Genomic DNA, 26839 nt, shown 5'->3' on the forward strand with positions numbered 1-26839 from the left:
TCCGCATTTTCTTTTTTAAATAAAGGCTTAATCAACGCTATCTTTAATTGCTCTGGAAATATACCATGTTTGAAAGAATTATTAATTATATGGCAAAGCACATCTTTAACAACCGGAATAGCTGGTTTGATGATGCTAGTACTAGGTCGTCAATCCCACTACTATGCTTATTTTTTATTTTTGCTGACAATTCACATAACTCCTGAGTGGACATCTTTCTAAGAAACATAGACTGATATAAATCAACTTTAAGAGTATCTTCAGCTAGTTCATAAGCTTGTAAAATATTATCAGCTGCTTTGTTTAGTGAGTACTTCTTAGATCAAAGTAAATTCGGTGAACGACTTTTGGGACTGGGGAGAAATCAACATTATTTTAGACTTAATAACATAAATATTAGAAAAAAGAAAAACCAAAAACATGTTTAATTAAATTTATTAACCTTCAATATGCTACAGTGTATAATACAAAAAATATTGTATATGTTTAAAATCGTACAAACAACGATTTCGCTTAAATTCAATAAACTAGTACAGTAAACGGTACAGCTGTTCAAAAAATGTCGTTTCGAAAATTCATAGCTGCTTGAGTGAGCATAATCAAACGAGACTATATACTGCGATACGGTCCCCATACCCCCAAATAACTGAAAAATGCTCTAAATTTTAAGAACCGTTCGCAGCCCGAATTCCCGTATTAAAAAGTCAGTAAAGAGGAATGTAAGAGAGTTTCAAACACACGTTGAAACTCGGAAAAAGTATGGACAAATACACAATTTCTTTTAGTAGTATTACTTACAAGTTCACAATGTAAATAGAAAGATAAATAATGGCAGTTCTACTTTTTTTTGTCTGTTTGTGCGTGGTCACACCACTCCAACAACTCTACAAGCTCGAAGTTGATTGGACCGAGCCGCTCTCGACGAGTGATGTGCCCTAAATTTAGTCTTTGAAAAAGTCGAAAGCGACTCGGTTTTCTATTAAATTGTATTTATTAACAATGTTCAGAGTTTACTCCTGGTTATAATACAAACAACTCCAGGTTAGCAAACCAATTAGGCCTGCCACTTAGGTATTCCATATTCACAATCTAATCTCTCCTTTCTAAACACTTAGGAGGAAACTAAATTTTTTTATGACAATATTCATAATAATAGAAAACTGGTTTGAGTAAGTGTATAAATATAGTAAAAGCAAAAGGCGAAATATAATTCAAGGCTTAATATACCACAGAGACGAACATAAATAGAAAAATAAGATTTAAGTTAAATATTAAAATTTGTTAAAGCACAAGTACAAGGAAGACGTAATTTGTGATCAAGTTTGTTGTTTTTAAATCCAGCTAAATTAACAACAACTAGAACTTTTCAAACTTAATATGATTGTTGATTTTTTTATCCTTGATTAACTTAAATTATGGTGCACTAAAATTGATTAGTATTCTCTCTTTCTTTCTGTAAACAGCTCCTACTTACCTTTGAGGAAAATTTCAACCAGTTTAACATGATGGTACGTATGTTTAGACAGTTTGTGATGACTTAATTTTTGCGGATAGGAAAAAATCTCCTAAATCACTAGAAATAGATGTTATAATTATTTTATATTAAAATACAAAAGTTTTAATGGAAAATCCTGTATATTTTCGGATGAGCTGATAGAGATTCTTATGATCTCTAAACATTTGTTATACCCATTTTAAATTATTGGCATTTACAAATTGTGCTTTTTAAAATCACAGTTGTCAAAATCTCCTAAATCACTAGAAATAGATGTTATAATTATTTTATATTAAAATACAAAGTTGGTAAAATTTTAATGGAAAATCCTGTATATTTTCGGATGAGCTGATAGAGATTCTTATGACCTCTAAACATTTGGTATATCCATTTTAAATTATTGGCATTTACAAATTGTGCTTTTTAAAATCACAGTTGTCACGAATCAACACAAAGACGAAACGTCATTAGTATTCGAGTTGATGCTGCTACATCCAGTGTGAGCATTTGACGTCATGGTGACGTAATTTAACAAAACAATATATTGACCAACTGTCAAATTACGTCATCGTGATTGTGATTTACCTGGAAAAATAAAGTTGTCTCTGTCTAAATATATGTACTCGGTACATGATTATTTAAGTGTCGTAGTATACTTCAGGTAAACAATACATTATTCTACTCTTTTTTTGCTATAGCCGTCTTTTATTTGCTATACAAGGTGAGTCAGGGTTAACGGCCAAACCTATACCATTCTTAGAGAATTGGATTTTAAGCAGAAAGTTGTGTCCGAAAATGCGTTGTTACCGAGGTACAGGGTGATTTGAAAATTTTTCAAAGGTTTTATTACATAATGTTTTGAAAATAACTGTTTTTCAAGAAAATATAGATTTTTTTGTTTAATAGAAAATATAAACTTTTGTAGGGATGTCAAGTGTTTTCCATTATAGTTAATTTTAGCAGGGTTGTATATGTAGTCATTAGTATCTTAATAGTAAGCTACTTCATAAACTTTAAAGGAGGTGAAAAAAGGTGGTACATGGAGGTAGAAAGTGGGATAAAAGTTGTGTTTTTTGTTGTTGATTGTCAAGAGAGACTTTTAATGAGAGCTGGAAAGTCAATTTTTAAAAAATTTGAGGAAAATCACAGTACTGAAGATCAGGAGATCTTAGAAATATATATTTAATATATTTCCTTCCCGGTTCGGACTTACTGGGAGTAATATCAAGTGTTACAAGCCCCATTTATTGGGAGTAATATCAAGTGCTACCAGCTCCTGTACCAAAATTATTGCACTTTGTCCAGTAAACCAAATTTTGAAGAGGGTCGGTTCCAAAAGTGGTTAAATTTGTAACCAAGGAGGCCTCCGAGCTGTTATCGAGGAGCAGCCTTCTGCAGTTAGCAGAGCATCCATCTCAGCGGAAAAGTTTGGTCAACTGACGGGGTGTTACGGAGCGTTTTGGCGAAGAGTATTAGGTTAGGTTAGGTAAGTAGTTTGTAATTTGTTTATAAAAAACAATAATTGTATTATCATTTATTTAGAGGTAGATTTTTTTTAGGTAGGAAATAAGTTAAATTAGAGAGAGTTTCGTTATTTACCGGAAAAATAACTTGGCATCCCTAAAATAGGTTTTTATTCAAATATATATATTTTTTCATTTATTTTAATTTTCTTTATTTACTGCATCAGAATGAATGATCAAGGTGAATGTGATGCCAGTTATGATCGTATAATGCAGGTTGGAAAAGAGGTGGATTTGGGTGAATCTCATCTTCAACTTCATGATAATAATAATCATGACAAGTCATTCATTTTTGACTGTGTGATGTAGAAAAATTAATCCTGCTATTTCAAGAATGAATGAAATTTATGTAATAAAACCTTTAAAAAATCTGAAACTTTATCATTCTGTATCTCGGTAACAACGCGTTTTTGGACACAATTTTATTACTACTTTCTGCTTAAAATCCAATTCTCTTTAAACCTGACTCACTCTGTATGTAAGCAGCGGTATTCTTGTAATTTAAAGTTAGTTTAGGACAAAGCTGCGCTATTATATCTCAATAAAATGCCGAAATTCTGCAAATTAGTTTTCATTTCTTTTAACTTGCTGGGAAACCCTGTCTTTGGTAACAGATTATAGCCCCCCAAATATAAAATTGAAAAGAAGTTATCTGTTTCCCAATTTTTTTTATTATTATTAGATTTCGTTTTAATGGTGTGCCACTGACTGTGTTATTATGTCCAAGTTTTTTGCTTTCTTCGAAATTTTCGACGCCTCTCTAGTTTTTTTCTATATCAGTCATGGTTTCGACTAATTTGTAAATTTAATCAAACCATTCAAAAATGTATTGATTTTAGCTCAGTTTGCCAAGGTTGGCAAATTATTACAATATAGTAAAATTATACCAGAAACCGCAGCTTTACCAAAACTAACAACATAACTAAATATGCTCAGTAGAATAAAAAGATTAGGTAATCCGGTTGCGGCACACATCAGAATGTTATAATTCATTAAAACGCACCATCTTTAAGTACCTCAAAAATAAAACGCTAAAGAAAAAGAACTTGCCACTAACGCAAAACAAAAACTAGATCACAACACGCACCTCGACCTCAAAATGAACCACACATCGGCTCGAACCACCAACTCGACAACAAAGCTCAACCAGGTCCACCTCCCTGAACCAATCAATGGTAGTGCAGCTCCATCGTGTTGCACAGCCAGTCGGCCGGGGGGTGGGCCATTCCTCAGTAGGCCGATGCCTCCTTGTACTCCGAGCCCTCCATCGTGAAGAAGTCCTCCAGTTTCCACTGCAGGGTTTCGAAGGTAGGGCGGCGCAAGGGATCGCGGTGCCAACACTCCAACATTATGTCGTACAATCTGGGAGGGCAACTGGGAGGCGCCGGCATCCTGTAACCGTGCTCCACCTGGTGCAGAACTTCCGCGTTTGTCATGCCTGCGAAATTGATTTTTGTAATTTAAGTGCTAACAAAAAAATTAACTTTGTAAGCAGAGCTGTCGCAATTACTCAAAAAAAGTAATTAAATTACAATTACCAACTACTCTCAAATTCGTGAAAGTAGTTGAATTACAATTAGTCAATGTTTTTAAAATGTAGAACTACCAATTACTTCAGTAAAGTAGTTGAATTAATAGACCATTACAGTAGTTCAACTACTGGCATTAATTCAATTACTGATAAAATGTAGTTGAACTACTCAAATGTAATCGAACTACTCAAATGTAATTGAACTACTAAAAAGTAATTTATTTATTGGCAGTAGTAAATGTACAGGGTGTCCAAATAAGAGTGGCACTCGGCTTTTTTGACTTAACGGTTAATTGTAGAGCTTTGAAAAAAAAAATTACTAGAATCGCTAGAAAATATTTTCAGTTTCAGAAAATGTCCTCAAGGGGGCGTACTAACAACTTTAACTTAAAAAAAGTACATATCTCCAAAATTTCAAATACAATGGCACTTTGAAAATACTTGCAAACGGAAGCTACGTTTACTAGCAACAACTTTGATTAAAACCTTTTTTCTCCATTTCTTGACTTAAAGTGGTGGGGGTAAGTCAAAAGTTGCTTTAAAAAAACTGCGATAACTTCGAAACCCTTTGTCGTAGAACATTAAGTTTGGCACCATTGAAAAGAGCAGTTTTTTTTCTATTAGATGCTCCATAAATAATTATTTAAAGTTGTTTTCTTTCGTCCACAGGTGGCGCTTTTTACAAAGAAATATTATTTTACCGCCTAACTCAAAAAAATTAAATGCAACCTATAGCGTTGTTTAATGTTAAAATGAAGAGAACAAAATACTACACCAGGCAGCAAAAATCGCAACTTTCTAACTTTTTTCTATTTTTTCATTTACCCAACCAAAACGCCGCTCTGAACCCGGTTCAGTAAACCGCTACTTCTCGACCGCGCAAAACACAACAATCGTATCTAACCTCAAAAACAAGTAGTTCCATTACTTTAACATTATTTGTAATTCAACTACTCTGAAAGTAGTTCAATTACTCTGAGAGTAATTCAATTACTCTGAAAGTAATTCAATTACTCTGAAAGTAATTCAACTACTTTCAAAGTGGTTCAATTACAGAACATATCGTAAAATCAATTACCAATTACAACTACTTTTGCTGAGTAATTGAAAAATCAATTACAATTATTGTTTTTGAAAAGTAATCTAATTACAGTAGTTCAATTATTTAAAATTAATTGAACTACATTTTCCAATTAAAGTAATTCAACTACCGACAGCTCTGTTTGTAAGTAATATTTACCTGGATATGGAATTCGGCCGTAGGTGACCAATTCGGTGAGCAATATTCCGAAAGACCACACGTCCGACTTAATTGAGAATTTACTATAGTTTGCTGCTTCTGGGGCGGTCCATTTGATGGGAAATCTGGCGCCTACTCTAGCTTCGTATTCGTCCTCCTGTTAATAAAGAAAGTAAAATTAATCAAACCCAGACAGTGTAAATCTAATCTTTAACCTAAAATGTGCCTTTGGATAATTTTCAAAGCTCTGTAGTAAGTAGAACCAGTTAGAACCAATTGCATATATGGGTCAAGTGCGCAGGTTTACTAATTTTACAAATGGCTTAAACGCCCTGCATTCGATCTGCACTTAATATGAAAACCAGTTCATAATCAAAAATTATGGCAACAAGGCTACCTACCAGGCTTGTTTTTCTAGATATGTAGTATAGTTATTATCATTCTATGTAACATAAAACGAAATAATTGGACGTCCGAAAGTAAACCTAAACTGTATGGAATTGAGTAAATGGTTTGAACAAAGTTGGACTTTCTGAAACAAATACCAGAAGCTTAAGCTGCTTCTGTCAACTTCACAGCTAGAAAATCTAAACTGCGATTTTCCCATCATTATCTCAAGAACTGTGGACTGTATCAACAATTACCTAACTTGCTAAGAATCGCCAATTAACTTCTACAGTCACGCGACTCAATTTCACTTTCCTAACTATGGCCGTGTTTAAGTTATGGTCGATATTTTTGTCACACCCGTGTTACTACATGTGTCATGCCCAGCCCCACGTTAGGCGCCACTAACTACGTAAATGCGTTACAATAAACACCAGAAAAAGTTAGGCGCCTAATGTGGGTTGGCAAAAGTTGGGCGTCAAATTTCAAAATTACTTCAGAACAAAAATGTGACCTTCCCAAATGGTTTATTGTATCGTAAAATACCGAACTTGGTGAATATTGCCTATGTCAATTTCACTTTTGACGAAAGCTACTTATTGACCTAGACAATCATGTATTGGTAATGTATTCTTTCTTCCAGAACAAGTCAAAAAAATTTACCACCTTGAAAAACTGTAAAAATTAACAATTAAAGCTACTGTAAATTGATCGACATTGAAATATACAAGGTGTTTATTGAAAATACAAAGTTACCACTTTACGATGTAAACAGACGCAGAAAAAAAAAACTTTTTTTTAGGTCAATAAAGAACCAGATTTCTCTACATTTTTAGAACAATAATTATTCGCTCTGTTAAGGAAAACTTTTAATTGCATTCGAATATGGATGTGTTTGCAAATCTGTTTAACATGCACTGAAAAGGTAGGAGGGATTTTCCTTTCAATAAAAGTTAACTATATCAAGGAGTGGCGCGGAAATTCCAAAGTGCATGTAAAAAATAACTTAAATGCAAATATTAATCTCTAAACGTTTTCAGAAACGTATTAAGAACTAAGTGGAACTGAAAACGGTTGATTTTAGAACGTGTTTGAATTAGCAAAATAAACAATAGTTACTTACTTTTATCAATCGGGCCAAACCAAAGTCAGCAATTTTCACAATATTACTGTCCGCCACCAGCACGTTTCTAGCTGCCAGATCTCTGTGAATATAGTTTTGATTTTCTAGGTAGGCCATACCAGCAGCAATTTGGGCTGCCATATCAATTAGCTGCTGCAGTTTTAGAGCTGAAACCACCCTTCAATTTAGAGTGAAACTTTGCAAATTAAAACAGAACATACATTTTCCTTTGCCTTGCAGATATTCGAGTAGAGAGCCATTTTTCATTAGTTCAGTTATGATATAAATTGGTTCTTCTACTGTGCAAACAGCGTACAGCTGTATGAGTTTAGGATGTCGTAGTTTCTTCATTATTTGAGCTTCAGCAAGGAAGTCCTGTAACAGTATTACATTGTAAAAAATGCCTTGGAGTTTAGTAGTAAAAAAACTGACCTTGGGATCCATGCTTCCAGGTCTAAGAGTCTTAATAGCAACAGGAGTGGTATTGTTCCACATACCCTCCCAGACTTCACCAAACTGCCCGTGTCCCAATTTCTTCATGAATTTCAAGGACGTCCGTTCAATTTCCCATTGATCGCGCGTCCTATGTGATAGTCCCAAAGGTTGGGGCTTTTCAACCTTAAATGAAAAAAATATGCAGTTAGATATTATATTCTAATCCCGTTATTGTTTTCTACTATAGCGGAGGTCAAACCAAAATAACGATTTTAGTCGTATCCATTTTAAGTTTAAGCAGCCTCGAAACGACCTTTTACATTCCATCCACATATCAAATACAACAATAATTAACGGGAATCCGGTAACAAAGAAAATAATCGGGAGACGGTAAAGTAAACTTACTTGAACACAAGGTTTGCAAAGATTAACGCACAGTCCGTCTGCATCATTGCTGTAGTGCTGCACCAACTCCTGGAGAGTGCGAAAAGTAGTCCTTCGCGCTATGAAGAAGCCGCCTTCGTCGAGCTGTCTGATTCTGTAGTGTTTTACGGTGTCACCGTCTCGCACTGATAATAAAAATACCACAATCAAATAAAACCTAAAGAAAAATTGGTTTAGTCAAATATTTCTATTTAAGATAAGGTAGTCCTGTTGAGTATTACTGCACTATTAGTGTCAATTTTAACAACTTTGAGGACAAATGTAATTTCGCCTTTACAAAAAAATTATAAACATATTAAAAACAAAGCTTTAGCAAAGTAGCGTGTATCCTATAATTAACGGAATTTCCTATTTATAATGAGCATTAATAAGCATGACTGTTTCATGGTAATTGCTACCAATACTTTGAAAAAAAAAATGTTAATGACAGCTCTCATTAAAAAACAATTAATTGTACATCGATACATTCTTGAATATCAGATTCGGCATCACTAATAACTTATTAAGTAATGCAATAAGTAATGTATGATAATACAGGTGTGGTAAATCCAAAACCGACCATAGGAAAACCGTGTAACTGACAGAGAAACGTAGATAATTGCATGCGTGGGACAAAGACAGAAAACGAAAAAAATACCAAGTACTTGGTATTTTTTTCGTTTTCTGTCTTTGTCCCACGCATGCAATTATCTACGTTTCTCTGTCAGTTACACGGTTTTCCTATGGTCGGTTTTGGATTTACCACACCTGTATATTGAGATCTGGTGATGAGACAAGTTAGGAATTTGAAGTAAATTTCTATTAATTATGTTTTTTCATTGCAATATCAAACTTTGAATGCAGGTGACTTAAGCCAAAGTAATGAAAGTCTGTTAAAATGTCGACGTTCTATTCCGGAAAAGATGTTTGGGTTCAATTTTCATCTTCAACAGATTAAAGAAAAAGTAAGTAGTAAAATGTAAGTAACTTTTCCATTTACTATACCAATGTAAACGCATTTGTATGTGATTTTAGTTACTACAGAAAGAAGTGATTTACGTCAAATGAAGTACTGACCTCAATACCGAGCAGACCTATTCTTTATAAGAACAATGAAGATAAGGATGGAAGGTGACATCAAACTGAAAGGCTTTGGTTAACAAGAAATGAAATATTTTAGTAAATAAGAGCCTGCAAAAATCTGCCACATCTGCTATGTACCAATTCATTGATAATGAGTAAAAACCAAAAGTTCTTTTTTTCTTCTCCAGTTTGAATAACAATCAGGGGTGGAACCAATCAGGAAATAACAGACATTTACAGATTGACGAATTTTTCCGGAAAGTCAGCATCTCAACTCATCTGATCTGGTATTTATACACAGCTGAGCAGACCTCTAAGTTTGATTCATAGCAATGAGAAGGTAAAAAGCTATAATCTTCCTTACTTATTCGTCTTTCGTTTCTGATTATGTTGGATCTCTTCTTGAAAGGATGTTAAATGCTCCACGAGACTCAAATTTCACAATTCACAAATCAAGTTTAGTGGGAAACAAGTTCAAGAAGTATCAAACTGCTGCTTTGACAAGAATTCAAGTGACTATAGTAGGAAAGAAAACTCAATGTCCACAGAAGAAAATCAAGACGTCGGTAATTAACAGGTATTTAAACTAAAATGCATTTTGGTCACCTTTTTTCCTATTTGCTTTAGAATTCTGTTGCAGAAAGGTGGCTTGGTTAATAAACCTTTTTAGTATCGAATATAAACTACTACTTTAGTAACGAGTCGCAAATTTTATATGGACGGTCCCAAAAAAATTAATAAACGCAATTATTAGTAATGACGACTTCCCAAGAATTTCACGAATCGATCGTGCCTAATTAACATGGTAACCAAATGGAAAACAAACTTACCGGATAAGGAATAATCGTTGTGTCTGCTTTCTGAGTCACGTATTAGGAAAGCACCGTGTTCGTTTTCGGGTAACAAGAGCTTCTTCTCCGCTTCTATGCGTTTTATTTTTCGGAAATACCATCTGTAACAAAGTAGTAAAGGTTTAAATTTCACTAGTTTATTAAAATAACAATCTAATTGTCAATTTAACCAAACATCCTCGAATAACTCCACATACAATGCGTTTAAACAAAAAAAATAACGTGACACACTAAAAATTTGTTTTAAATCGAAGGCAATCGATTAATTAGAATATGTTGCAAAATTCACATTTTGAACAAGGTTCGATAATTTGCCGTGTTAGACCGTTCGGTTGCGACAGGGTTTAGGTTTAATATTTAAAACGAGATTCGCGCGAATGTATTGAATTCAGATAGGCCCTGTTACAATTACTACAATGCTAAACTATGAATAGAAGTACGATGTCCAAATATCAAAAGAACCACGTTGGTAAAATTGGCATGTTGGAGAATGACAAAAAGTGGTTACACAATGATTTAGTATGGTATTATAGTCATAAATAACATACGTTTCAGATAGTAAGCTAATGTGATGCGTCCTCTTTACGCATCTGTCACACTTTAACTAGTAAAAGCACAAAGAAGAACCACGATATTCGTTCATGTGACACAGTTACACATTATAGCAGATAAAAATTGAAATATCTTTGAAAGTTACAAACAAAAAGGTGATAACTATACGTTATTAAAAACCAACTAAATACCTATTAAATTGAGATGGTTTGATACAGAAAGCATGCTGTCTTATCTTTTTAAGAGACTATTCGGTTCTATTGATTATTATTTGTGCTTCAATCAACAGTTTGACATGTTTACACTAAATGTTTACAGAAATCACTTACTAGTCCAAACTTAATCAATCCAAGGTTAATGAGAAAATTTTACCCGAAAACAGCCATTGAATTCATATCGACACACGTATTTTCCGTTCGTGCAACAAAGGACGAACACGCATAAGTATGATTAAAAACCTAGAAATTGTGCGTTTCGAGAAAAAGGTCGTAAATTTTCAATCGGTCTGTCGCAGCCTCGATAATGATTAGCCATATTAGTTAATAGGCGATTGAAAGCTTTGCTGATTGGCGTGCACCGGTTTTTTAAGTGGTGTTTGTCGGCTTACAGGGTCGTGCATCGTCTTTATGTAATTACAGTTACGTCACGAAGTTTTATAGAACAATGATTTACAGTTAAAAAATCATGTCACAAAATTATGCTATAGTCAAATTTTTACCCTTTGAGAATGACGTCAAGCAGGTGAAAAAACACGCATGTCTGGAATTAGATCACAAATTTTAACCTACAAATGCTTTGAAAAATGAGTGCTCATGAGAGTTTCAGTTGACATCTGGAAACTGTTTCTTTTCGTACTCGAAAAAAAGCAGCACATTTAGAATTAGCATTTGGGCCTTCTCATTGTAGCGCAGCATTTTTATACCTTTGATATTCGTTTAAATCAAAGTGACAGTAAATGTCAACGTTTTCAATTTGACAGGACGACAAAATTAACAACGTGCCTTTTTTGCTAAAATTGTTTATTTCACATGTTTGATATGCGAGAAACAAAGATGTAAAAAGATGACGTCATTCTCAAAAGGTAAAAATCCAACTATATTTATTAGAAAATAGCAAATGATTACAGTAATATTTTGAAAAGTATATGATGGTGCTTTGAGATTCTCACTTTCAGTGCAATATATTCACTAGTCCTGTAATAGTTATTTACTAGTGTGGTAGCACAAGTGAGAAATATTGTCCTAGACCAATTTGTGATGATTATACTTGTCCAATAATTTGCCAGCATAGTTAATTTAAATTAGCAAAATTGCAGTACTTCATGTCAATGTCAAAATTGACATACTCTCTGTTCAGCCACTTCTGACTGTTGCGTCACAGGCAAAAGCAAAAACCGTATGTCGGTAATTAAATGTGATATTGATTGATTGTCAAAATGATTATAGTTTTAGATTATAACTTAAGGCAGGGGCTACAATAAATTATACAGGGTGTCCCTGAAAGGTCTTTACAACGCTCTGCCGCAGCTGTGGTCAAAATAAAGCGATTTATCCGTATTTGTCTTAATCCAAAAGTTGATAATTACAGAGCCACAAAATCAATTTTTAATCGTAGTTTTTATACCAAACCATTTAAAATTATGAAATTTGGTATCAGGGGATTTTCCGAGATGGGGAATTCATATCTGCCAACGATGTCAAACTTTGGACGCATGTTTTGATTATTTTAAACGGAACACCCTGTATTTTATTTGTTCAATCGGAAAATCTTTTTTTTCTGATTTCAAATATTTCTAACTTATTGAGGTTAGTTAGGTTAGGTTAGGTTTTAGGTGTTAGTTACTTTTCTAAAATATAAATTTTGTTTAATTACTTCAAGTGTTTTGGCCAAAATCATTAAATTATTATTTTTTCAGTAAAACTTTGACACCCTGTATCTTCGTTATTGTTCATATTTCGAAAAAGCGTCAAAGGAAAAAAAAACTTATTTTTTGAAGCCCTATTCGCAGGTGAAAGGAAAGCACCAACTTTGGAAACCCTGTATTTTACAATTTCAGCTTTTACCACTGTATAAATTTGATATAGCAAATTTCTTTAGTTCAAACTGTTATTTTATGGTCACGTGACTGATTTTGCCAAGTTTTCCCCTGGTCTTTACAGTATAGCAAGCTTAAGGTTGCATTATCATGCTTTCAAAACTATGTCCATTTAATTTATCAAATTTTCAACGATTAAACGCAATTTTAAAAGCCACGTGACTAATTTTGACAGGTGTCAACTAGCCTTTACAATGTTGGTAACTCAGAATTGCATTTCCAACATCCCGTGAAGTGGCTCTTAGAATTTCAGCTCTTAGAACTTAATATAACAAATTTTCAACGATTGAACTACATTTTAAAAGTCACCTGTCTAATTTTGACAGGTTTCAACTAACATTTACAGCTTCTGGCTATTAAGTAAAATATAAACAATCTTTTGTACAATATTTTGTCTACGATCAACACAGAAATAAGTTTTAACTCAAACTTTTATTTTTGTAACGTATTTTACTGTACCCTTGCCGCGTTTTACCGCACTAGTGCGTTCAAATCAATTATTGGCGCACTGCCGTGGTACCGGATGTCCACCATTAAACAACTGATTAACAAAAATTGCATTGTTTGGTTAGTGTAAGTATCAAAATGTTAATTTTTTAAAAACTTGCAGAACTAGTTATGGTTTGAAATGGCAGACAAAGCATTTGATTTTGAACCTTTAGATGGATTCTATTCAGATTAATGTAAACTGAAAAACTGTCTGCGATTGTCCAATGATTTTCATATGAATTAATCAACATTAAAACTTGGAAGTTAATTGGGTTTCTACTTAAAGTGAATCAACTTTAGTGATGATTAACGTTGCCAATATAAACTCGCATTAAGCTTTATTACAATTGAATAATTATCTGCCCTTACAATCACCATTTTTTTGATCAGCTCGTCAATATTTTAATGCTTAATTATTTAATAACCGGAACAGAAACATTCATTGAATGGGTTTCAATACTCAATAGCGTCAATAGGAAATGTACCAAAGAGAAAAAAATATTTACAATGAATGATTCTCTTGTAATTAAGCTTTTGTTCAGATTAGAAGCTTAATCATCGTATTATAAGGAAGGCGGAAAAATGCATTCAAACGAATTACGTCAAAACCCACCGGTAACCTTAAGATAGCATAATATCGAAAATGGGGTTAGCGAAGCATAGGTTCTTTACAATTCTCGCAAATTATGCACAATAACGTTTTGTCAAGGCTGCCTGGATTGCGCAATTTTCGATTAAAAAAACTACTCTTGTCATATCAACGGATCAATGAACAAGGCCAATTTTTTTTCCCTTCCCGTTAAAACATAAAATTCCGTCCTCGATACGGCAATAGTCGAAAGTTGATTTTAACATAAATTTTTAATAAAAACTGCCAAATTCCGATGAAGTTTAATAATTGTTTTTAATTAGACCGAACTCGATATTTGCTCATTCTTGCAAATATACGGGACGTTATGCAAAAATATCGTTTCGCAGTCGGCCTTACTTTCACACAATTAATAGCGAGTTTTTCGTCGAGAATGGCTCTCGATCTAAATGAATTTCTTGTATTTCTCAAATGCAGCCGTAGCGAAACGGTTCGTTCTGCGATTCCATCCAAGAAATACAAGTGTTGTAATCGGGCCACGTTGGTTATGTAAAACCCTCGTAATAAATCGTCGAAGCGGCGAGACGTCCTGATGGTACCGATCGCGTAAAAATGGCCCGCAGAACCGGCTTGAAACTCGGATTTTGTGCATCCTACATTCGTCCGAGACTGGTTGATGAACTTGACTCTGTAATCAACGAACCCATGGATGGTACACACACACACACACCACCAGTCTCGGTCGTTTAGAAAAATTCGGTTTTGCTTCTATAACCAAATGTCTGAAAATATTTCCCTAATTGGCTCATCCCACATATTTTTTTGTATTTCATATTTTATTATTTTTCAAAATACTAAGTCTAACATAACAAAAATTAAATAAAAATATTCAAATCAATCAATCAATCAATCAAAAAAGTAGCTTTATTGTCGGAAACTTAAAGTCATTGACAAAGCCCTGAAAACACATACAAAAACAGCAAAAAAAGAACAAACATACATAATTATTACACTACACATACAATATGAATCACACATAATTACACCTTACAATTATTAAAACAAAAAGGCAGTTACCATGTATAAGAGAGGAGAAAGAGGATCAAAAACATAAACAGTGCCGCTTGGTCAATTTATGGCAGAACAAGGCGCCTTAAGAACTGGAGTAGAATTCGTCCAGAGAATAGTAGCCCCGTCAAGCAAAAACCTCTCAGCCTCACGCCTAAATCCATGCGCAGATGGCTGGTCTCTCACGTGGAGAGGAAGTTTATGGAAAAGTCTCTTGCCACCGTAAATAAGCGACGACTTAATCTTCTCCGTGCGAGGAATGGGAAGCCTCAAAACGAATCTACTGCGAGTCACCATCCGGAGCCCTCGAACAACTGACCCCCAAACTTGCCACGGACAAGACAAATCGTCTCTAAGATGAAAATGCAGCACAAGGTGAGGATACCATGTGCAATGAAGAGGGATCTACATGTCTACACAAGCACGTCAATGCTCGCTTCTGCAGGAGAAACACAGAATTGAAGCGGCTTCGAGAACAAACTCCCCAGAAAGCTATGCCGTAGCGGAGATGGCAATCAATCAATGCATAGTATACACTCCTAGCTACATGGTAATCCAGATTGTATAGTAACATTTAAAACGCCCGCTAGATATGACGTAGACGGTTTTCAACCAATTAGGTGCAAGGATTAGGAGGAATTCTATCATCAGCTTTTTCTAGGTCCGCTTTTGAGTTGCCAGTTTGTAAACGGTCTTTGTTTCTATAAACATCTCTCTGCTTACGGTTTTTAAGTTTCCAACAATCAGTAGACTAAAGGCATTATGTCAAATTGACATCAAAGTACTTTTTGTCCAGTGAAATAAAAAAGTTGTCGTGTCGTGCTATAAAACGTGTTATTTGGCAACATTGCACTTTGCGGACTTGACTCTGAGATCATAAATCAGCTGATCGAAAGATACTGTCAACTGCCAGACAGCCATAGCCAATAAAACTGCTGAAAGTCAACTACGTCATATACGCGGCAAAACTGTCGATTTGAATTTACTAACGCATTTTCAAAGTCCGGTAAGTTACCAAAAAAACCTCTTTTTTGTAAATAAACTACAAATTCCGACATTTCAGACTAAGCTTCCCAACTTATTTGCATTGAGACGCAGTTTTACGTTACGTGGGATGAGCCCATTGCTATTCCTAGCAGAGTGAAATTTGACAGTTACCACGTGACGACAGTTTAAATTTTGGCTGCTGTAAGCAGAGGTAAATTAATTTGCTAAACTATTACCTACTAATTGTGGACTTAAACAAACTGTCATCATTAGCTGTTTTGTTTGTCAATAGTGGACGTAGGACAAAACTATCTGGTTTTAGTAAGCACTGTTGAAACACTCTTTAAGAACCAAACTTTTTAGTTACAAGTTTTAATACAACAGAAGCAGTATTCTGTAGAATAATTTGGATTGTTCTTGACAGTTATAATATTTACGGACATCTTCTTTCGGTTAAATTATGATATTTTGCACTTGACAACATTTTGCAACATCTTAAAGCTGCAATATCAAGAAACACATTTTTGGTATGCACAAGATGTCCAAAGTACCCTTAACAAGTAATTATTCAAGACAGATAATTTTTTAATTCTGAATGTATGTAAGTTATTATTTTACGTTTAAATCTAAGTTTTATATTATGGTACAATATGTCACATTAATAAAATGCATACTAATAACTCTAATTTGATGAACCAGCAAAAACATCTGTTTGGTTACTGTCGCAATTAAACCTTATAATAACACAGCAATTGTCACCCATGATAACAAAGCTATTAAAAATAATAGTCAACACCGTTGAAATTGAAATGGTTTAATCCGAATTTGTATCCGTTTAAGTACCGATTACGACCACCATGTTGAGTAATGCAAACAATAAGTAGCCACAATTGGTTAGATTATTAGATTTGGCCGAATTTACATTGTAATGAGCTTACTTTAATTTACTTAAATTTTTCTGTGATTAGCAAAAATTAAATAACACCCAACTAGACACAACGGCAGTATGAAATACTTACATAAAGTTATTAACCACTAAATCATATTTATTATATTATTTATTAACTACATAAAGTTATTACTACTAAAGTTTATAAGATTTTCAAGGTTAATTTTTAAGCAATTATTAATTGACCGGGAACTGACTCGTAACAAAAATTCCTGGTAATTTTTCAGTGAATATTCCAATAGTGAGTTAGCATGAAAGTGTCAATCTGTGGGTTTTCGTAAGTGTTGCAAGTAATTAACTAAAGTAACCACCTAGCCTTCAAAATACTTAAGAAACTAGAACCATTTACTCGCTTAAAACCATGCACACTAATTAAACTGATAAAAAAAAGCAAAAATAATGGGTTTTTATGTGAAAAACTTATTTAGAACCAGTTTCACGAAAGCATGTTCAACGTGCGTCAAGCATGCACATATATGACTCAAGATATCAAACCTGTTGCGTTTCCTTGATTAATTTCAGAACCCGCCCAAGAATCTAGATAACGTTGCGCATTACTCTTGAGGAAATAAAAGAGATTTATTTCAAGTCATTATATGGCAGTTTTTGAAACAATAGATAATGGATTACGAGTCGCGGTGTGACCGACAATAATTAAAGTTGACTAAACGACTTCACCCAACCGTTTCGAAACTCAGGTTTCTACTGAACCATTGAGGAGGCCGGATGAATCACTTTGTGGCTTTCTTGATACCTCGATGGGTGGTCTGGGTAGTATAGATTTCAAGCAGAAAAAATGGTTCAAGAAGCTACCAAAGTGTAACATTCGACAATAAGTTACTAGGTGGTGGTAAAATAACATTGAAAACTTCGTCATCTGATCACATTGATTACAAATTTCAGTTTACTCTGATTCATGAATTAAGATCATTAGGATTGCGATTTTTTATTAGTTCGAGCTTGATATGTGCCTCACAATATTCAAAACCACGTCATCTGCTGACTGTTCTGGTAATTTAATTAATTTAAACATTTTAAAATCAGTTAATTGGATTTTTCAAGAACTTTGACCATATACATGATAGTCAATAACAAAATTAAAATTTACAAATATCTGTACAAAACTACTGGTCAACTGTACTATTTTACCTATTTTAAATATACAAGGTGTGAAAATTGAAACTATGGGAATCTAGTAAGCTAGCCCGGTTAGATGGAATATAAAAGTGACGCATTTCAGTGGTCTTTGTGACTTTTCATTAGAAAGGTGCAATTACAAAAGAAATCGTTATTATGACATACAAGAAATTGGAAAAAACTCAGATTCTACAATTTTGTTGGTAATTCAATCATTTAAATTTAACATCTCAAAAACGATTTATTTTAGATGAATAATTCAGAAAAAAGAAAATATGCATGATACTTTTAGTTACTGAAAAAAAATAAATGTTTTTCCACTGGAGCGAAATTTCGGTACCTACTCTACAACGTCAGCCAGCTGAAAATGTCTTTTTTAAGTGGAACATTTAATAGCAATATCATTTAAATTGGTAGTTCCTGAACCAAACCATAGTTCACATTATCAGACCAATGATCAATTAGCTAAAAATTTATTGACAATAATTATATCCAAGCGTAAAAATGTTCTTCTTACAAAACATACATTTGATAATATCTATAGCAAAGCCAGACCGTAAAGTTGTAACATTCACATTATCTGAAAAACTTATCTGTTCTGTAACTTTTCTTTATTAAACTCAAAAATTGTACTGCATTTTTAAATGCAAATTATACCAAAATAGAACATGAAGTAACTTACGGCTGTGATTCTAAGTGATCAACCCACGTAGGATCAATTTGCAAACTAAGCCTTCTTCGCCTATTCCTCGACCAAGCTTCCCACTGCTTCCGCAGCCTCTTCTCCGAGTTCTTTGCTGTCAAGTGCTTTTTCAGAAACCGCTGCCACTGACTTTGTCCGTCCGATTCCTCACATTCCGAACATGAACTATTCGACCCGACACTACTCTTCCTGGTGCTGTCGCACCAAGAAGATTTCCGGCTTTCTGGAGTGGATGGCGTAGTCAAACTTTTCTGGCTCTCGAATCCTGACGAGGAAGATGTGGAGGACTTTCTTTCTACCAAACTTGTCGGAGAAGATAAGGGAGGAAAATCTACCGATGAGTGTCTTCTCGACGGCATGGCAGAAGGATCGCTGGCAAAATTGTTGCTGTTCTGTTGTTTCAACCAACGGATCACATGTTCGTTCCTATCTGACTCCAGTTCTAACGAGTCCAGGATTATTTCGTTTACGTTCTCGTAGATCTTTTCCTCTTTGGGCACGTAGCCCATCTTGCGTACCCTTTGAGGCCGTGGTTCCGCTTCCTCTTCATCTCTAGCTAATTTCTCAATGGCACTAACAATTTCGTTATCCAAAGACTCCTTACTGTACTTGCAGTACTTCTTTAGTAATCTGAGCACCAACTCGTCGTTCTCCTTAGATATCCTATCAGTCTTGGAGTTGATTATGTTATCGTTACTGTCAATAAATAAATTATTATCTCTATCGATAGACCGGAGATCGGGCATTGACGGCCTTCTGGGCTGCTCGACCACCTTGTCTTCCGGAATCTGGCCTAAACTTGACTTCCTCTCCGACACTAAACTATCAGTCAATTTTATCACATTGTTGTTATCACTAGAAAACTCAAACTTGCTACCGTTCAACTGATTCTTGAACATAAGTTCTTTGTGTTTCTCGGTGAGTTCGGTGAACCCGTCGTCCTGCAAGATCAGCTGTTTGTTGGCCACCCGTTGTAGAAAATCGGAGATGGCGGTCCAATGAGCCTGCGTCAGGACTCCGTGGAGCCTGATCGAGGACAGCTGTAGGGGGATCCATTTGTTGTCTTTGTAGCACCAGACTACTCCGCCTGATACGTTAACCATTCTTTAGGCCACACATTAAATCCAGTTTGCGTGGTTCGTAAAGCTCTTTGGGGTGTCTTCTTCATAGAAAAGTTTAAGAGCTATAAAGTAAAAACCGACTTAATTTTTTTTATTCGCTGTCAACACATCAGTTACTTTGTTGCAATGTGATTCACAATTAAAAAGTGACTGGCTGAAAAAACTCGGTATGGGTGGAATAATATCAAAATGTTAAACGAGAAAAAATGATGCAAATATAATCGGGCCGATCCTGCTATCAAAAATGTAACGATTAGCATACAATACACACGTTTGCAAATGTTTTGTGTATGAATCACAATTCGCGTTTTATAGGAGTCTTATAAAACACGACGTGGTGGTCTTGCGTATTATATGACTGACATGTTTTACGAGTCCCGGTGCCCGTCACATTCAAGGCATTGTTTCACTGGGTTCTTACATCTTAAACGAAACCAAGCACTGACCTTAGCTAACAATCATTTTTTTTAATGCCATTATGTCCAGTCCAACTGTTACAGAAAATGTTCTGATAATATGCACTTCTTTGTTTAAAATGTAACACGTTCGAAGCCTTTCGTTGGTGATTGCTTAACTGGTTTAGAAGACGCTTAAATTTTAAGGCCATGGTTAACCTTGATACGGCAAAAATGAGAGCGGATTGCAAAAATCAGTTAATGACTCGAAATATCACAAAGAAATTCCAATAGGGTTGGCCAGTATACTGGAAGATACCGACATATTACAATAGCAAAAAGTTCATTGTTTTAAATAGTTATTTATGTGTATTATGATTAAAAATTACGGCTTTTTTTCTCTGAGAGTGACGTTTGCTGTTCGACGAGAAGAGGGGACATACAATATTTTTTCTACCAGCAGTACTATTATTAATAAAACTAACTTACTACGTAGATACTCAAAAACAGAATCACACCTATACAGGGTGCCACAAATTCGTGTCTAAGTATGGGGATCTCAAAAACGGTAAGAGATACGGAGTTGGTTAAATGGAGGCAAAATTGCGGAATTTGGAGTTTCCGAAAAAATACGAAATTTTGGAAAAACGTTTTTATTTTATTGTAAGCTTATTTGATGAAATAATACAGCTTTTTTCCCTCTAAAACCTGACATCGTCACATTTGAAATCCGACGTTTCGGTACTTGCCAGCCATCATCAACTTTATTTTTTTAAATGCAACTTTTAAGCAGATTTTGAAAGTGCTTTGTTTTCTGATTTAAATAACGTGTACCACTTGATTAATCTTTTGGATTTTAGGTTAGAATTTGCTGAATTATTAATTAGTGATGATGATTGCTCACACACAAAACGCATGTTTTTAAATTTAATACACTAGTTAAGCGGTAAAATCTCAAAAGTAAAATAAATAAAATAGGTGATATCACTTTTTAATTTTATGTCCAATAAAAGGCTTTCTTAAATCGAAAAGTGCCAAGAAGGTATTTCCGAAGATTGAAGCAGAAAAACAAAATTTTCCAAAATTCAAAATTTTTTTTTTAACTAAATCTTTGAGTAAACAAAGATTCAGTCTTCAGATGTTACCTACCTACAACTTTCGAAGTTTTCATGGAAATCATAATGGATTTCATTAAATTTGAAATGTACACAGAAAAATACACTTTTATCAAAGTTTTCTAACCTAAAATTCAAAAGATTAATCCAGTGTTGCACGTCATTTGAATCAGAAAACAAAGCACTTCCTTGAAAAAAGTTGATGATGGCTGGCAAAAACCGAAACGTCGGATTTCAATTGTGACGATGTCAGGTTTTAGAGGAAAAAAGTTGCAATGACAAAGTGTCAATAAATTTAAATTATCTCATCAAATAAGCTTACAATAAAATAAACACGTTTTTCTGAAATTTTTTCGGATATTTCCGGAAGTGATCGGATTTTTTTAAATGTTAAAACGGCATAAAATTGAACTCCAAATTCCGCAACTTTGCAATTAACCAACTCTGTATCTCTTACCGTTTTCGAGATCCCTATACTTAGACACGAATTTGTATACACAATTGAATACTACGAGTAAGCTCAAATTTGACATTTAGAATATTTGTTTCATGTTTGTATTCCCGTAATCAATGACACTAAGGAATAACTTTGATTGGGTTATTGAGTCTGAACTGCTCCGAGTATTTTGGTTTGGACCATTTGCACGATAATTTGTATGGGTATAGTCCTATAAATCAGTACACAGCAATACATATCGCATCCATGCAGATGGCCCAGTTCGATAACACTTCCTGGGAGTGTATTCTTGAAAGGAGGGAAGGGAATTATCAATTCTACTTCTGTCACATTCTATGAATATTTCTCTTGAGCATGTTTTCAAGAACTAGGGCCCTGAACGGTTCAGAATCATAAATCCTGGATTTTTCTGCTTGCTACTCTTAGATTAGAGAAGAGAGAGAAAAAATTAATTATGTAGTTAGTAATTCAAAACCTGACGTTTCAAATGTTGCTAAGTATTTAAATTTGGTCTACATTCCATACAATACCCAAACAAAATACTGCTTTACGTATAAAAATATTACAGTACCATGTAAACAGTTCAATGAACTTGTTCACCGTTTTCATTTTATTGACAGCTATAGTAAATAGGATCACGCAACATCTACCTTCAGGTATCATTATTAGCCTTTAGTTTGAATGAACAGTGGATGTTTAGTAGTTAAAAAGAACCATGAAGTTTGTCACTCAACCGGATCTAAATCTGGAAAATTTGTTGTTCTTGTCATCTAGTTTTTAAAATGTAATTAGTTAATCAAGGGGGTCAAAACCATCAAAATTTAAGTAGCACCTATGACTTGACAAGAAAACGTTAATTGCTATTTAATGGCAAATCATCCGGGCCTAAGTTTTGTTTATCTCGCGAGGTCTTCCCGATCATCTTCGCTGTAAGTTTCTATTACCGATAAAAATGCTCGTAACGATTACATGTCACGAATCGCGATCTAAAAAAGCCCGCAATGGTTTCAAATTATAGTATAGAAAGTCATCTCATCCTACCATATAAGCGTAAGACTATCGAATGTCTAGATGAGGTAACGGGACTGATCCGCATAACGCCAATAAATCCATCTTCTCGTACCAACTAGGAGTTATTTTCTACGATAAAAAGCGATTGGTGTAATGTTATTGGGGTATCTGGTTTAATGTACGCCATTTTCCAGTTCCGCCATGCGAAAAAACTTCCAACCAAACAACTCAACAGCAAGACAAAACGAAAAAGAGAAGCAACAAATAAAATGGAATCTCCACCTTCGCATACCACCTTAACGACAAACGATTGCCAATTTATTTTGCAACATTAACTGGTGAATGTATATTTAAATATTTGCCAGTCCCACATCTCGTTCCAAACGAGTAAGTTATGCAATTTCGAATGGGTTTTCTGAAGAAAATTGCTGGTTTCCTAAGCGAATTTCAGATTAGATTCAAGAAGTGATAATTCGCTGATAACTTTATTATTTAAAAGCATTTCTCCGTACTGGTCATCCTTGGTCTGTTACAGTTTACTAGTCTTGACCTACAAATTAGATTATTGCAAAAACCTACACTCGAATTGTTACTTCTTGGAAGAGTTTACATCATAATGTGTCATTGGGAACGCATGCAGAATACCCTAAAAAAATTGGGATAACCCACATTCTACATTATACAAAGCAGATTTGCAATTAATAATTAAATAAGATACGCCACTAGCTCTGTTTTTTTCCAGACCATAAATATATCACGCGTTATTAATTTTTTTATGTAAATAAGGTCTATTCTTGGCAGGTATTACTAACCATTGTTATGAAAAATGCTGCAAGTAATGTGATCGATTTCAAAATTATTTAATCCATAATAACTTTGCAGTTTTGTTTCTTTAACCACAATATTGAAAAACTTGCGAAATTAGCTATACCTATTTTTGAAACCATCAAAGTATAGAAGATTGTAATATGGTGTGTAAAATCTATTTTTGTGAATTATCAAGAACCATTGTTAAGGAAAATGTCACTGTCAGTGTGATCAGTATAAAGATGATTCCATTCTTCTCTCACTCACGTGATACAACAAGATTACTTCTTGATGACAAAAGAAATATGATACTGAACAGGATTTTTTTAATTATCCCGAAGTGACCCTGTGTGAATTAATTGAAAAAGTGTCAAAGACCGGTGACTATTCTTCCTAAAGTATAACGGTCCAACTGACAACAAAAATTATGTTTGAGAAAAAACCGTTAATATGCCGCATATGACTGGGCATTATTCTTGATTTTACGATGTACCTGAAGAAAAGAGCAAAAAGCGTCATGTTGTATTCAATAACAGCAGAACAACAAAGATGATAGGATGCATCTTCGTACGATAACGGATCTTAGAAAATTTGGTTTGCTACTTCAAACTTTTTTTAATTAATTTAAATAGTCATAGTGGCCTATCATTTTTTGCTTATAATATTAACGAAAAAAGTTCAAAGTATGTTGAAAATGCCAATAAAAATCCCAAAGGATAAGGAAGAATACCTGTTGTTATACTTAAAAGGATTATTAGAATGTTATGGAATTTTATTGAATTGCTGAATCATTTTTAATCAAACAGGTGTGCGGATATAGCAGAATTACCCGATATTCATTAAAATATATATACAGGGTGTTGTCATAAAAGGTCCAGTTGGGTATGTACCAGATGCATGAACTTCAAACCGATGTTGCCATCTTTGTTTCTGGGTTTAGTGGAGACAGGGATAGACATTTCATTTGGAAAAATGTTCAGTCAGTCTGTTGCACGTTTGAAAATAAAATAAACAGATGACAAATGGCCTGGCAACATTGGCTGCTGAAACCCGTTGTTTTAGCAATGGCCAAAAAACTATTATTGATTTTGATTACTAACCAAAAGAATGACAACTTATGACGTTACAAAACTTGGACTTTGGAAGTTGGAAGACTTGGAATTCGGTAAAAACCGAGTAAAAACCTTCCCTGCACTCTAGACATCGTTTCTTTCAGTTTCTTGTTACTGTTAGAACAAGAGAAGCATAATCAGTTTCCTTTTTGACAGAAAACGAGCACAGTATTGTTTGGATCATGTAATTTCAATAAAAATTGAAGACCACATTCTATTTTCTTCACCAAAGAATATTACATGTGTAGGAACATTTTGCTATTTATTGATTTTTTGAATCTAAAGTTAGTTTAACAAGCTTGATTTGAGGAATTTTTTCATCTATTAGTAGGAATAATGTTTTTTTATTTTTACAGTATTACAAGATGCAATTATCCAATAGATAGGAGATGACATTTAACATTAAGATCCAGCGTTATTGTAGTCTCAAAAGTCACTATTCGACTGAGTTTCAAAACATTAGCAAAACCATGAAGATATCAACCAGCAAGTAAGACAGTAACACCATCAAACAACTGAAAATTGTAAGTTTGACATTAATTATCTATATTGCCCAACCTAAAATCATATTATGGAAGTAAAAATATCTACCGAATCTTCCAGACTTGGTACTCAGCGACACTTGCGAGACTTTCTCTTCTCGAAGTCTTAAACAAACATCCACACACCTGCAGATGAAATTAAAACCTAGTCCGAATTCGGATCGGCCCGTGGCGACCATAAAAAAAGTGATAAAATTTCGTGGCATAATTACAAAGAAAGCCTCGTCCTTGCGGAATGAAGTCCACTCTGTACCGGTTTCAGATTTTTTTCAGTTTTCTTTGGACTCTTGGTCGGCCACAAAACGATGTTTGGGTATTGTGGGCCAAAGACCTCGGTTATTGTTGATTTTCGCCATTAGAAAAGAGTGAAATCTGAATTTCTGGCTGATGATCAGTTTATTAACCCGATGATGATAATTTGACGCGCTCCCATTGTCGATTCACAAATCACAGCATGGATTGCGCCAGCTCGAATTCAATGAAGTTGAATAATACGTGATCGAACTACCAAATAAACCAGCCCTGGTGAAAACACAAGGCTTTACAACCAACGAACTCATGTTTGGTTGTTAATAGCAGAATTACAGCAGTTGTGATCAGCCAATCGGTTAAATGAAAAGAGACGTTCCTAGTTTAAACTAGGTTTCTTTGACATTCTAATTAAGCACACAATGCAACAAAGTAAAGTCGTATGGACTTTCAAAACAATCAAACTATACCTGGGCAAAAGTACAAATTTACACAAGCGTGTGCATATCCGGCACTAGTTACATAGTAACCACATTAACCATTAAAACAAACAGGCACAGTTCCGTCCGATCCGCCGGATTTTGACTCGGTCGACTCGTTTCTCGTTTCGGTCAGATTTCTCGTTTTTGAACGTGCGAGGGCGCGAGAAGCGTGCGTAACAACTGACTGAGAGCCGCGCCGCGCTCTCAGCGTTCAATTGTCGCTCCTTGCAATTGGTCAGGGTGGGAGAGATGCGATTGGGTTGCGGCGCTCCTGATACATATTTTCCTGAGGTCAGGAATTTCAGTACGATCGTCATTTTTGTTACCAATTCTCTATTTTACTCTGGGTTGGACATTAAGTATGGAAAAAACAGTATACTAAGTTTGTGTATTGACGTCAGAGAGAATGTTTTGAGAAAATTGATCTGAGCGAATGTGATCAAACTAAACTCTAATTAAGCTACTAAATACATGGAATGTGTCATTTCACATTCTCGATCTAAGTGTGGAAAGATCACAGTGAAGTTATCTAAACAACTTTATATGAGGACAAACAGCTATAATGAGGCCAAAAAGCTTGAAACAGTTTAAAAATAGAAGAAACAAGATGAAACAAATAGACTCAAAGATTGAGCCAGTTGATAGAATGGGGTTATGTTAACAGCAATTAATTGGATGTTTACGTAAAACAATCTGTCATTATACCGCATTCTGCAACTAACAAAACAAAATCAACTACTGCACAGAAAGAGAGCTTTATCAATGAACGGTCTTACCTAAATTATACGTAACAATTAACTTTTTAAAGCACAAATGAAAAAGCAAATGGTCTGTCCTACCAACAGCTGATGATGACAGTTTCTTAATGTCGCATCGAAACTTTCCGTG

The 26839-nt window shown here is 34.5% G+C and overlaps 1 protein-coding gene across 4 annotated transcripts in view; it reads right to left on the reverse strand.

Moving 5' to 3' along the window:
- Positions 1–419: 419 nt before the first annotated feature.
- Positions 420–26839, reverse strand: part of Src42A (Tyrosine-protein kinase Src42A) — a 47101-nt gene continuing 20681 nt past the window's right edge. The window contains exons 1-10 of one of the 4 annotated variants that reach the window (XR_014177117.1): positions 25940–26150; positions 18640–19843; positions 10071–10192; positions 8140–8303; positions 7732–7917; positions 7521–7674; positions 7300–7466; positions 5790–5946; positions 2152–4456; positions 420–2098 (exon numbers count right to left, since the gene is read on the reverse strand). Coding sequence is in view for 3 of the 4 variants with exons in the window: in XM_081973378.1 (XP_081829504.1) it covers positions 4248–4456; positions 5790–5946; positions 7300–7466; positions 7521–7674; positions 7732–7917; positions 8140–8303; positions 10071–10192; positions 18640–19763 (2283 nt within the window). In the remaining variant the exon portion in view is untranslated. Of the gene's footprint in view, positions 4457–5789; positions 5947–7299; positions 7467–7520; positions 7675–7731; positions 7918–8139; positions 8304–10070; positions 10193–18639; positions 19844–25939; positions 26151–26839 lie in introns of those variants that run through there. The other 3 variants (XM_081973378.1, XM_081973377.1, XM_081973379.1) reach the window with 3 other exon arrangements.

The sequence above is a fragment of the Ips typographus genome, linkage group LG2 (assembly GCF_016097725.1).
Source record: "Ips typographus isolate SLU linkage group LG2, UJ_Ityp_2.0, whole genome shotgun sequence".
Lineage (NCBI taxonomy): Eukaryota > Metazoa > Arthropoda > Insecta > Coleoptera > Curculionidae > Ips > Ips typographus.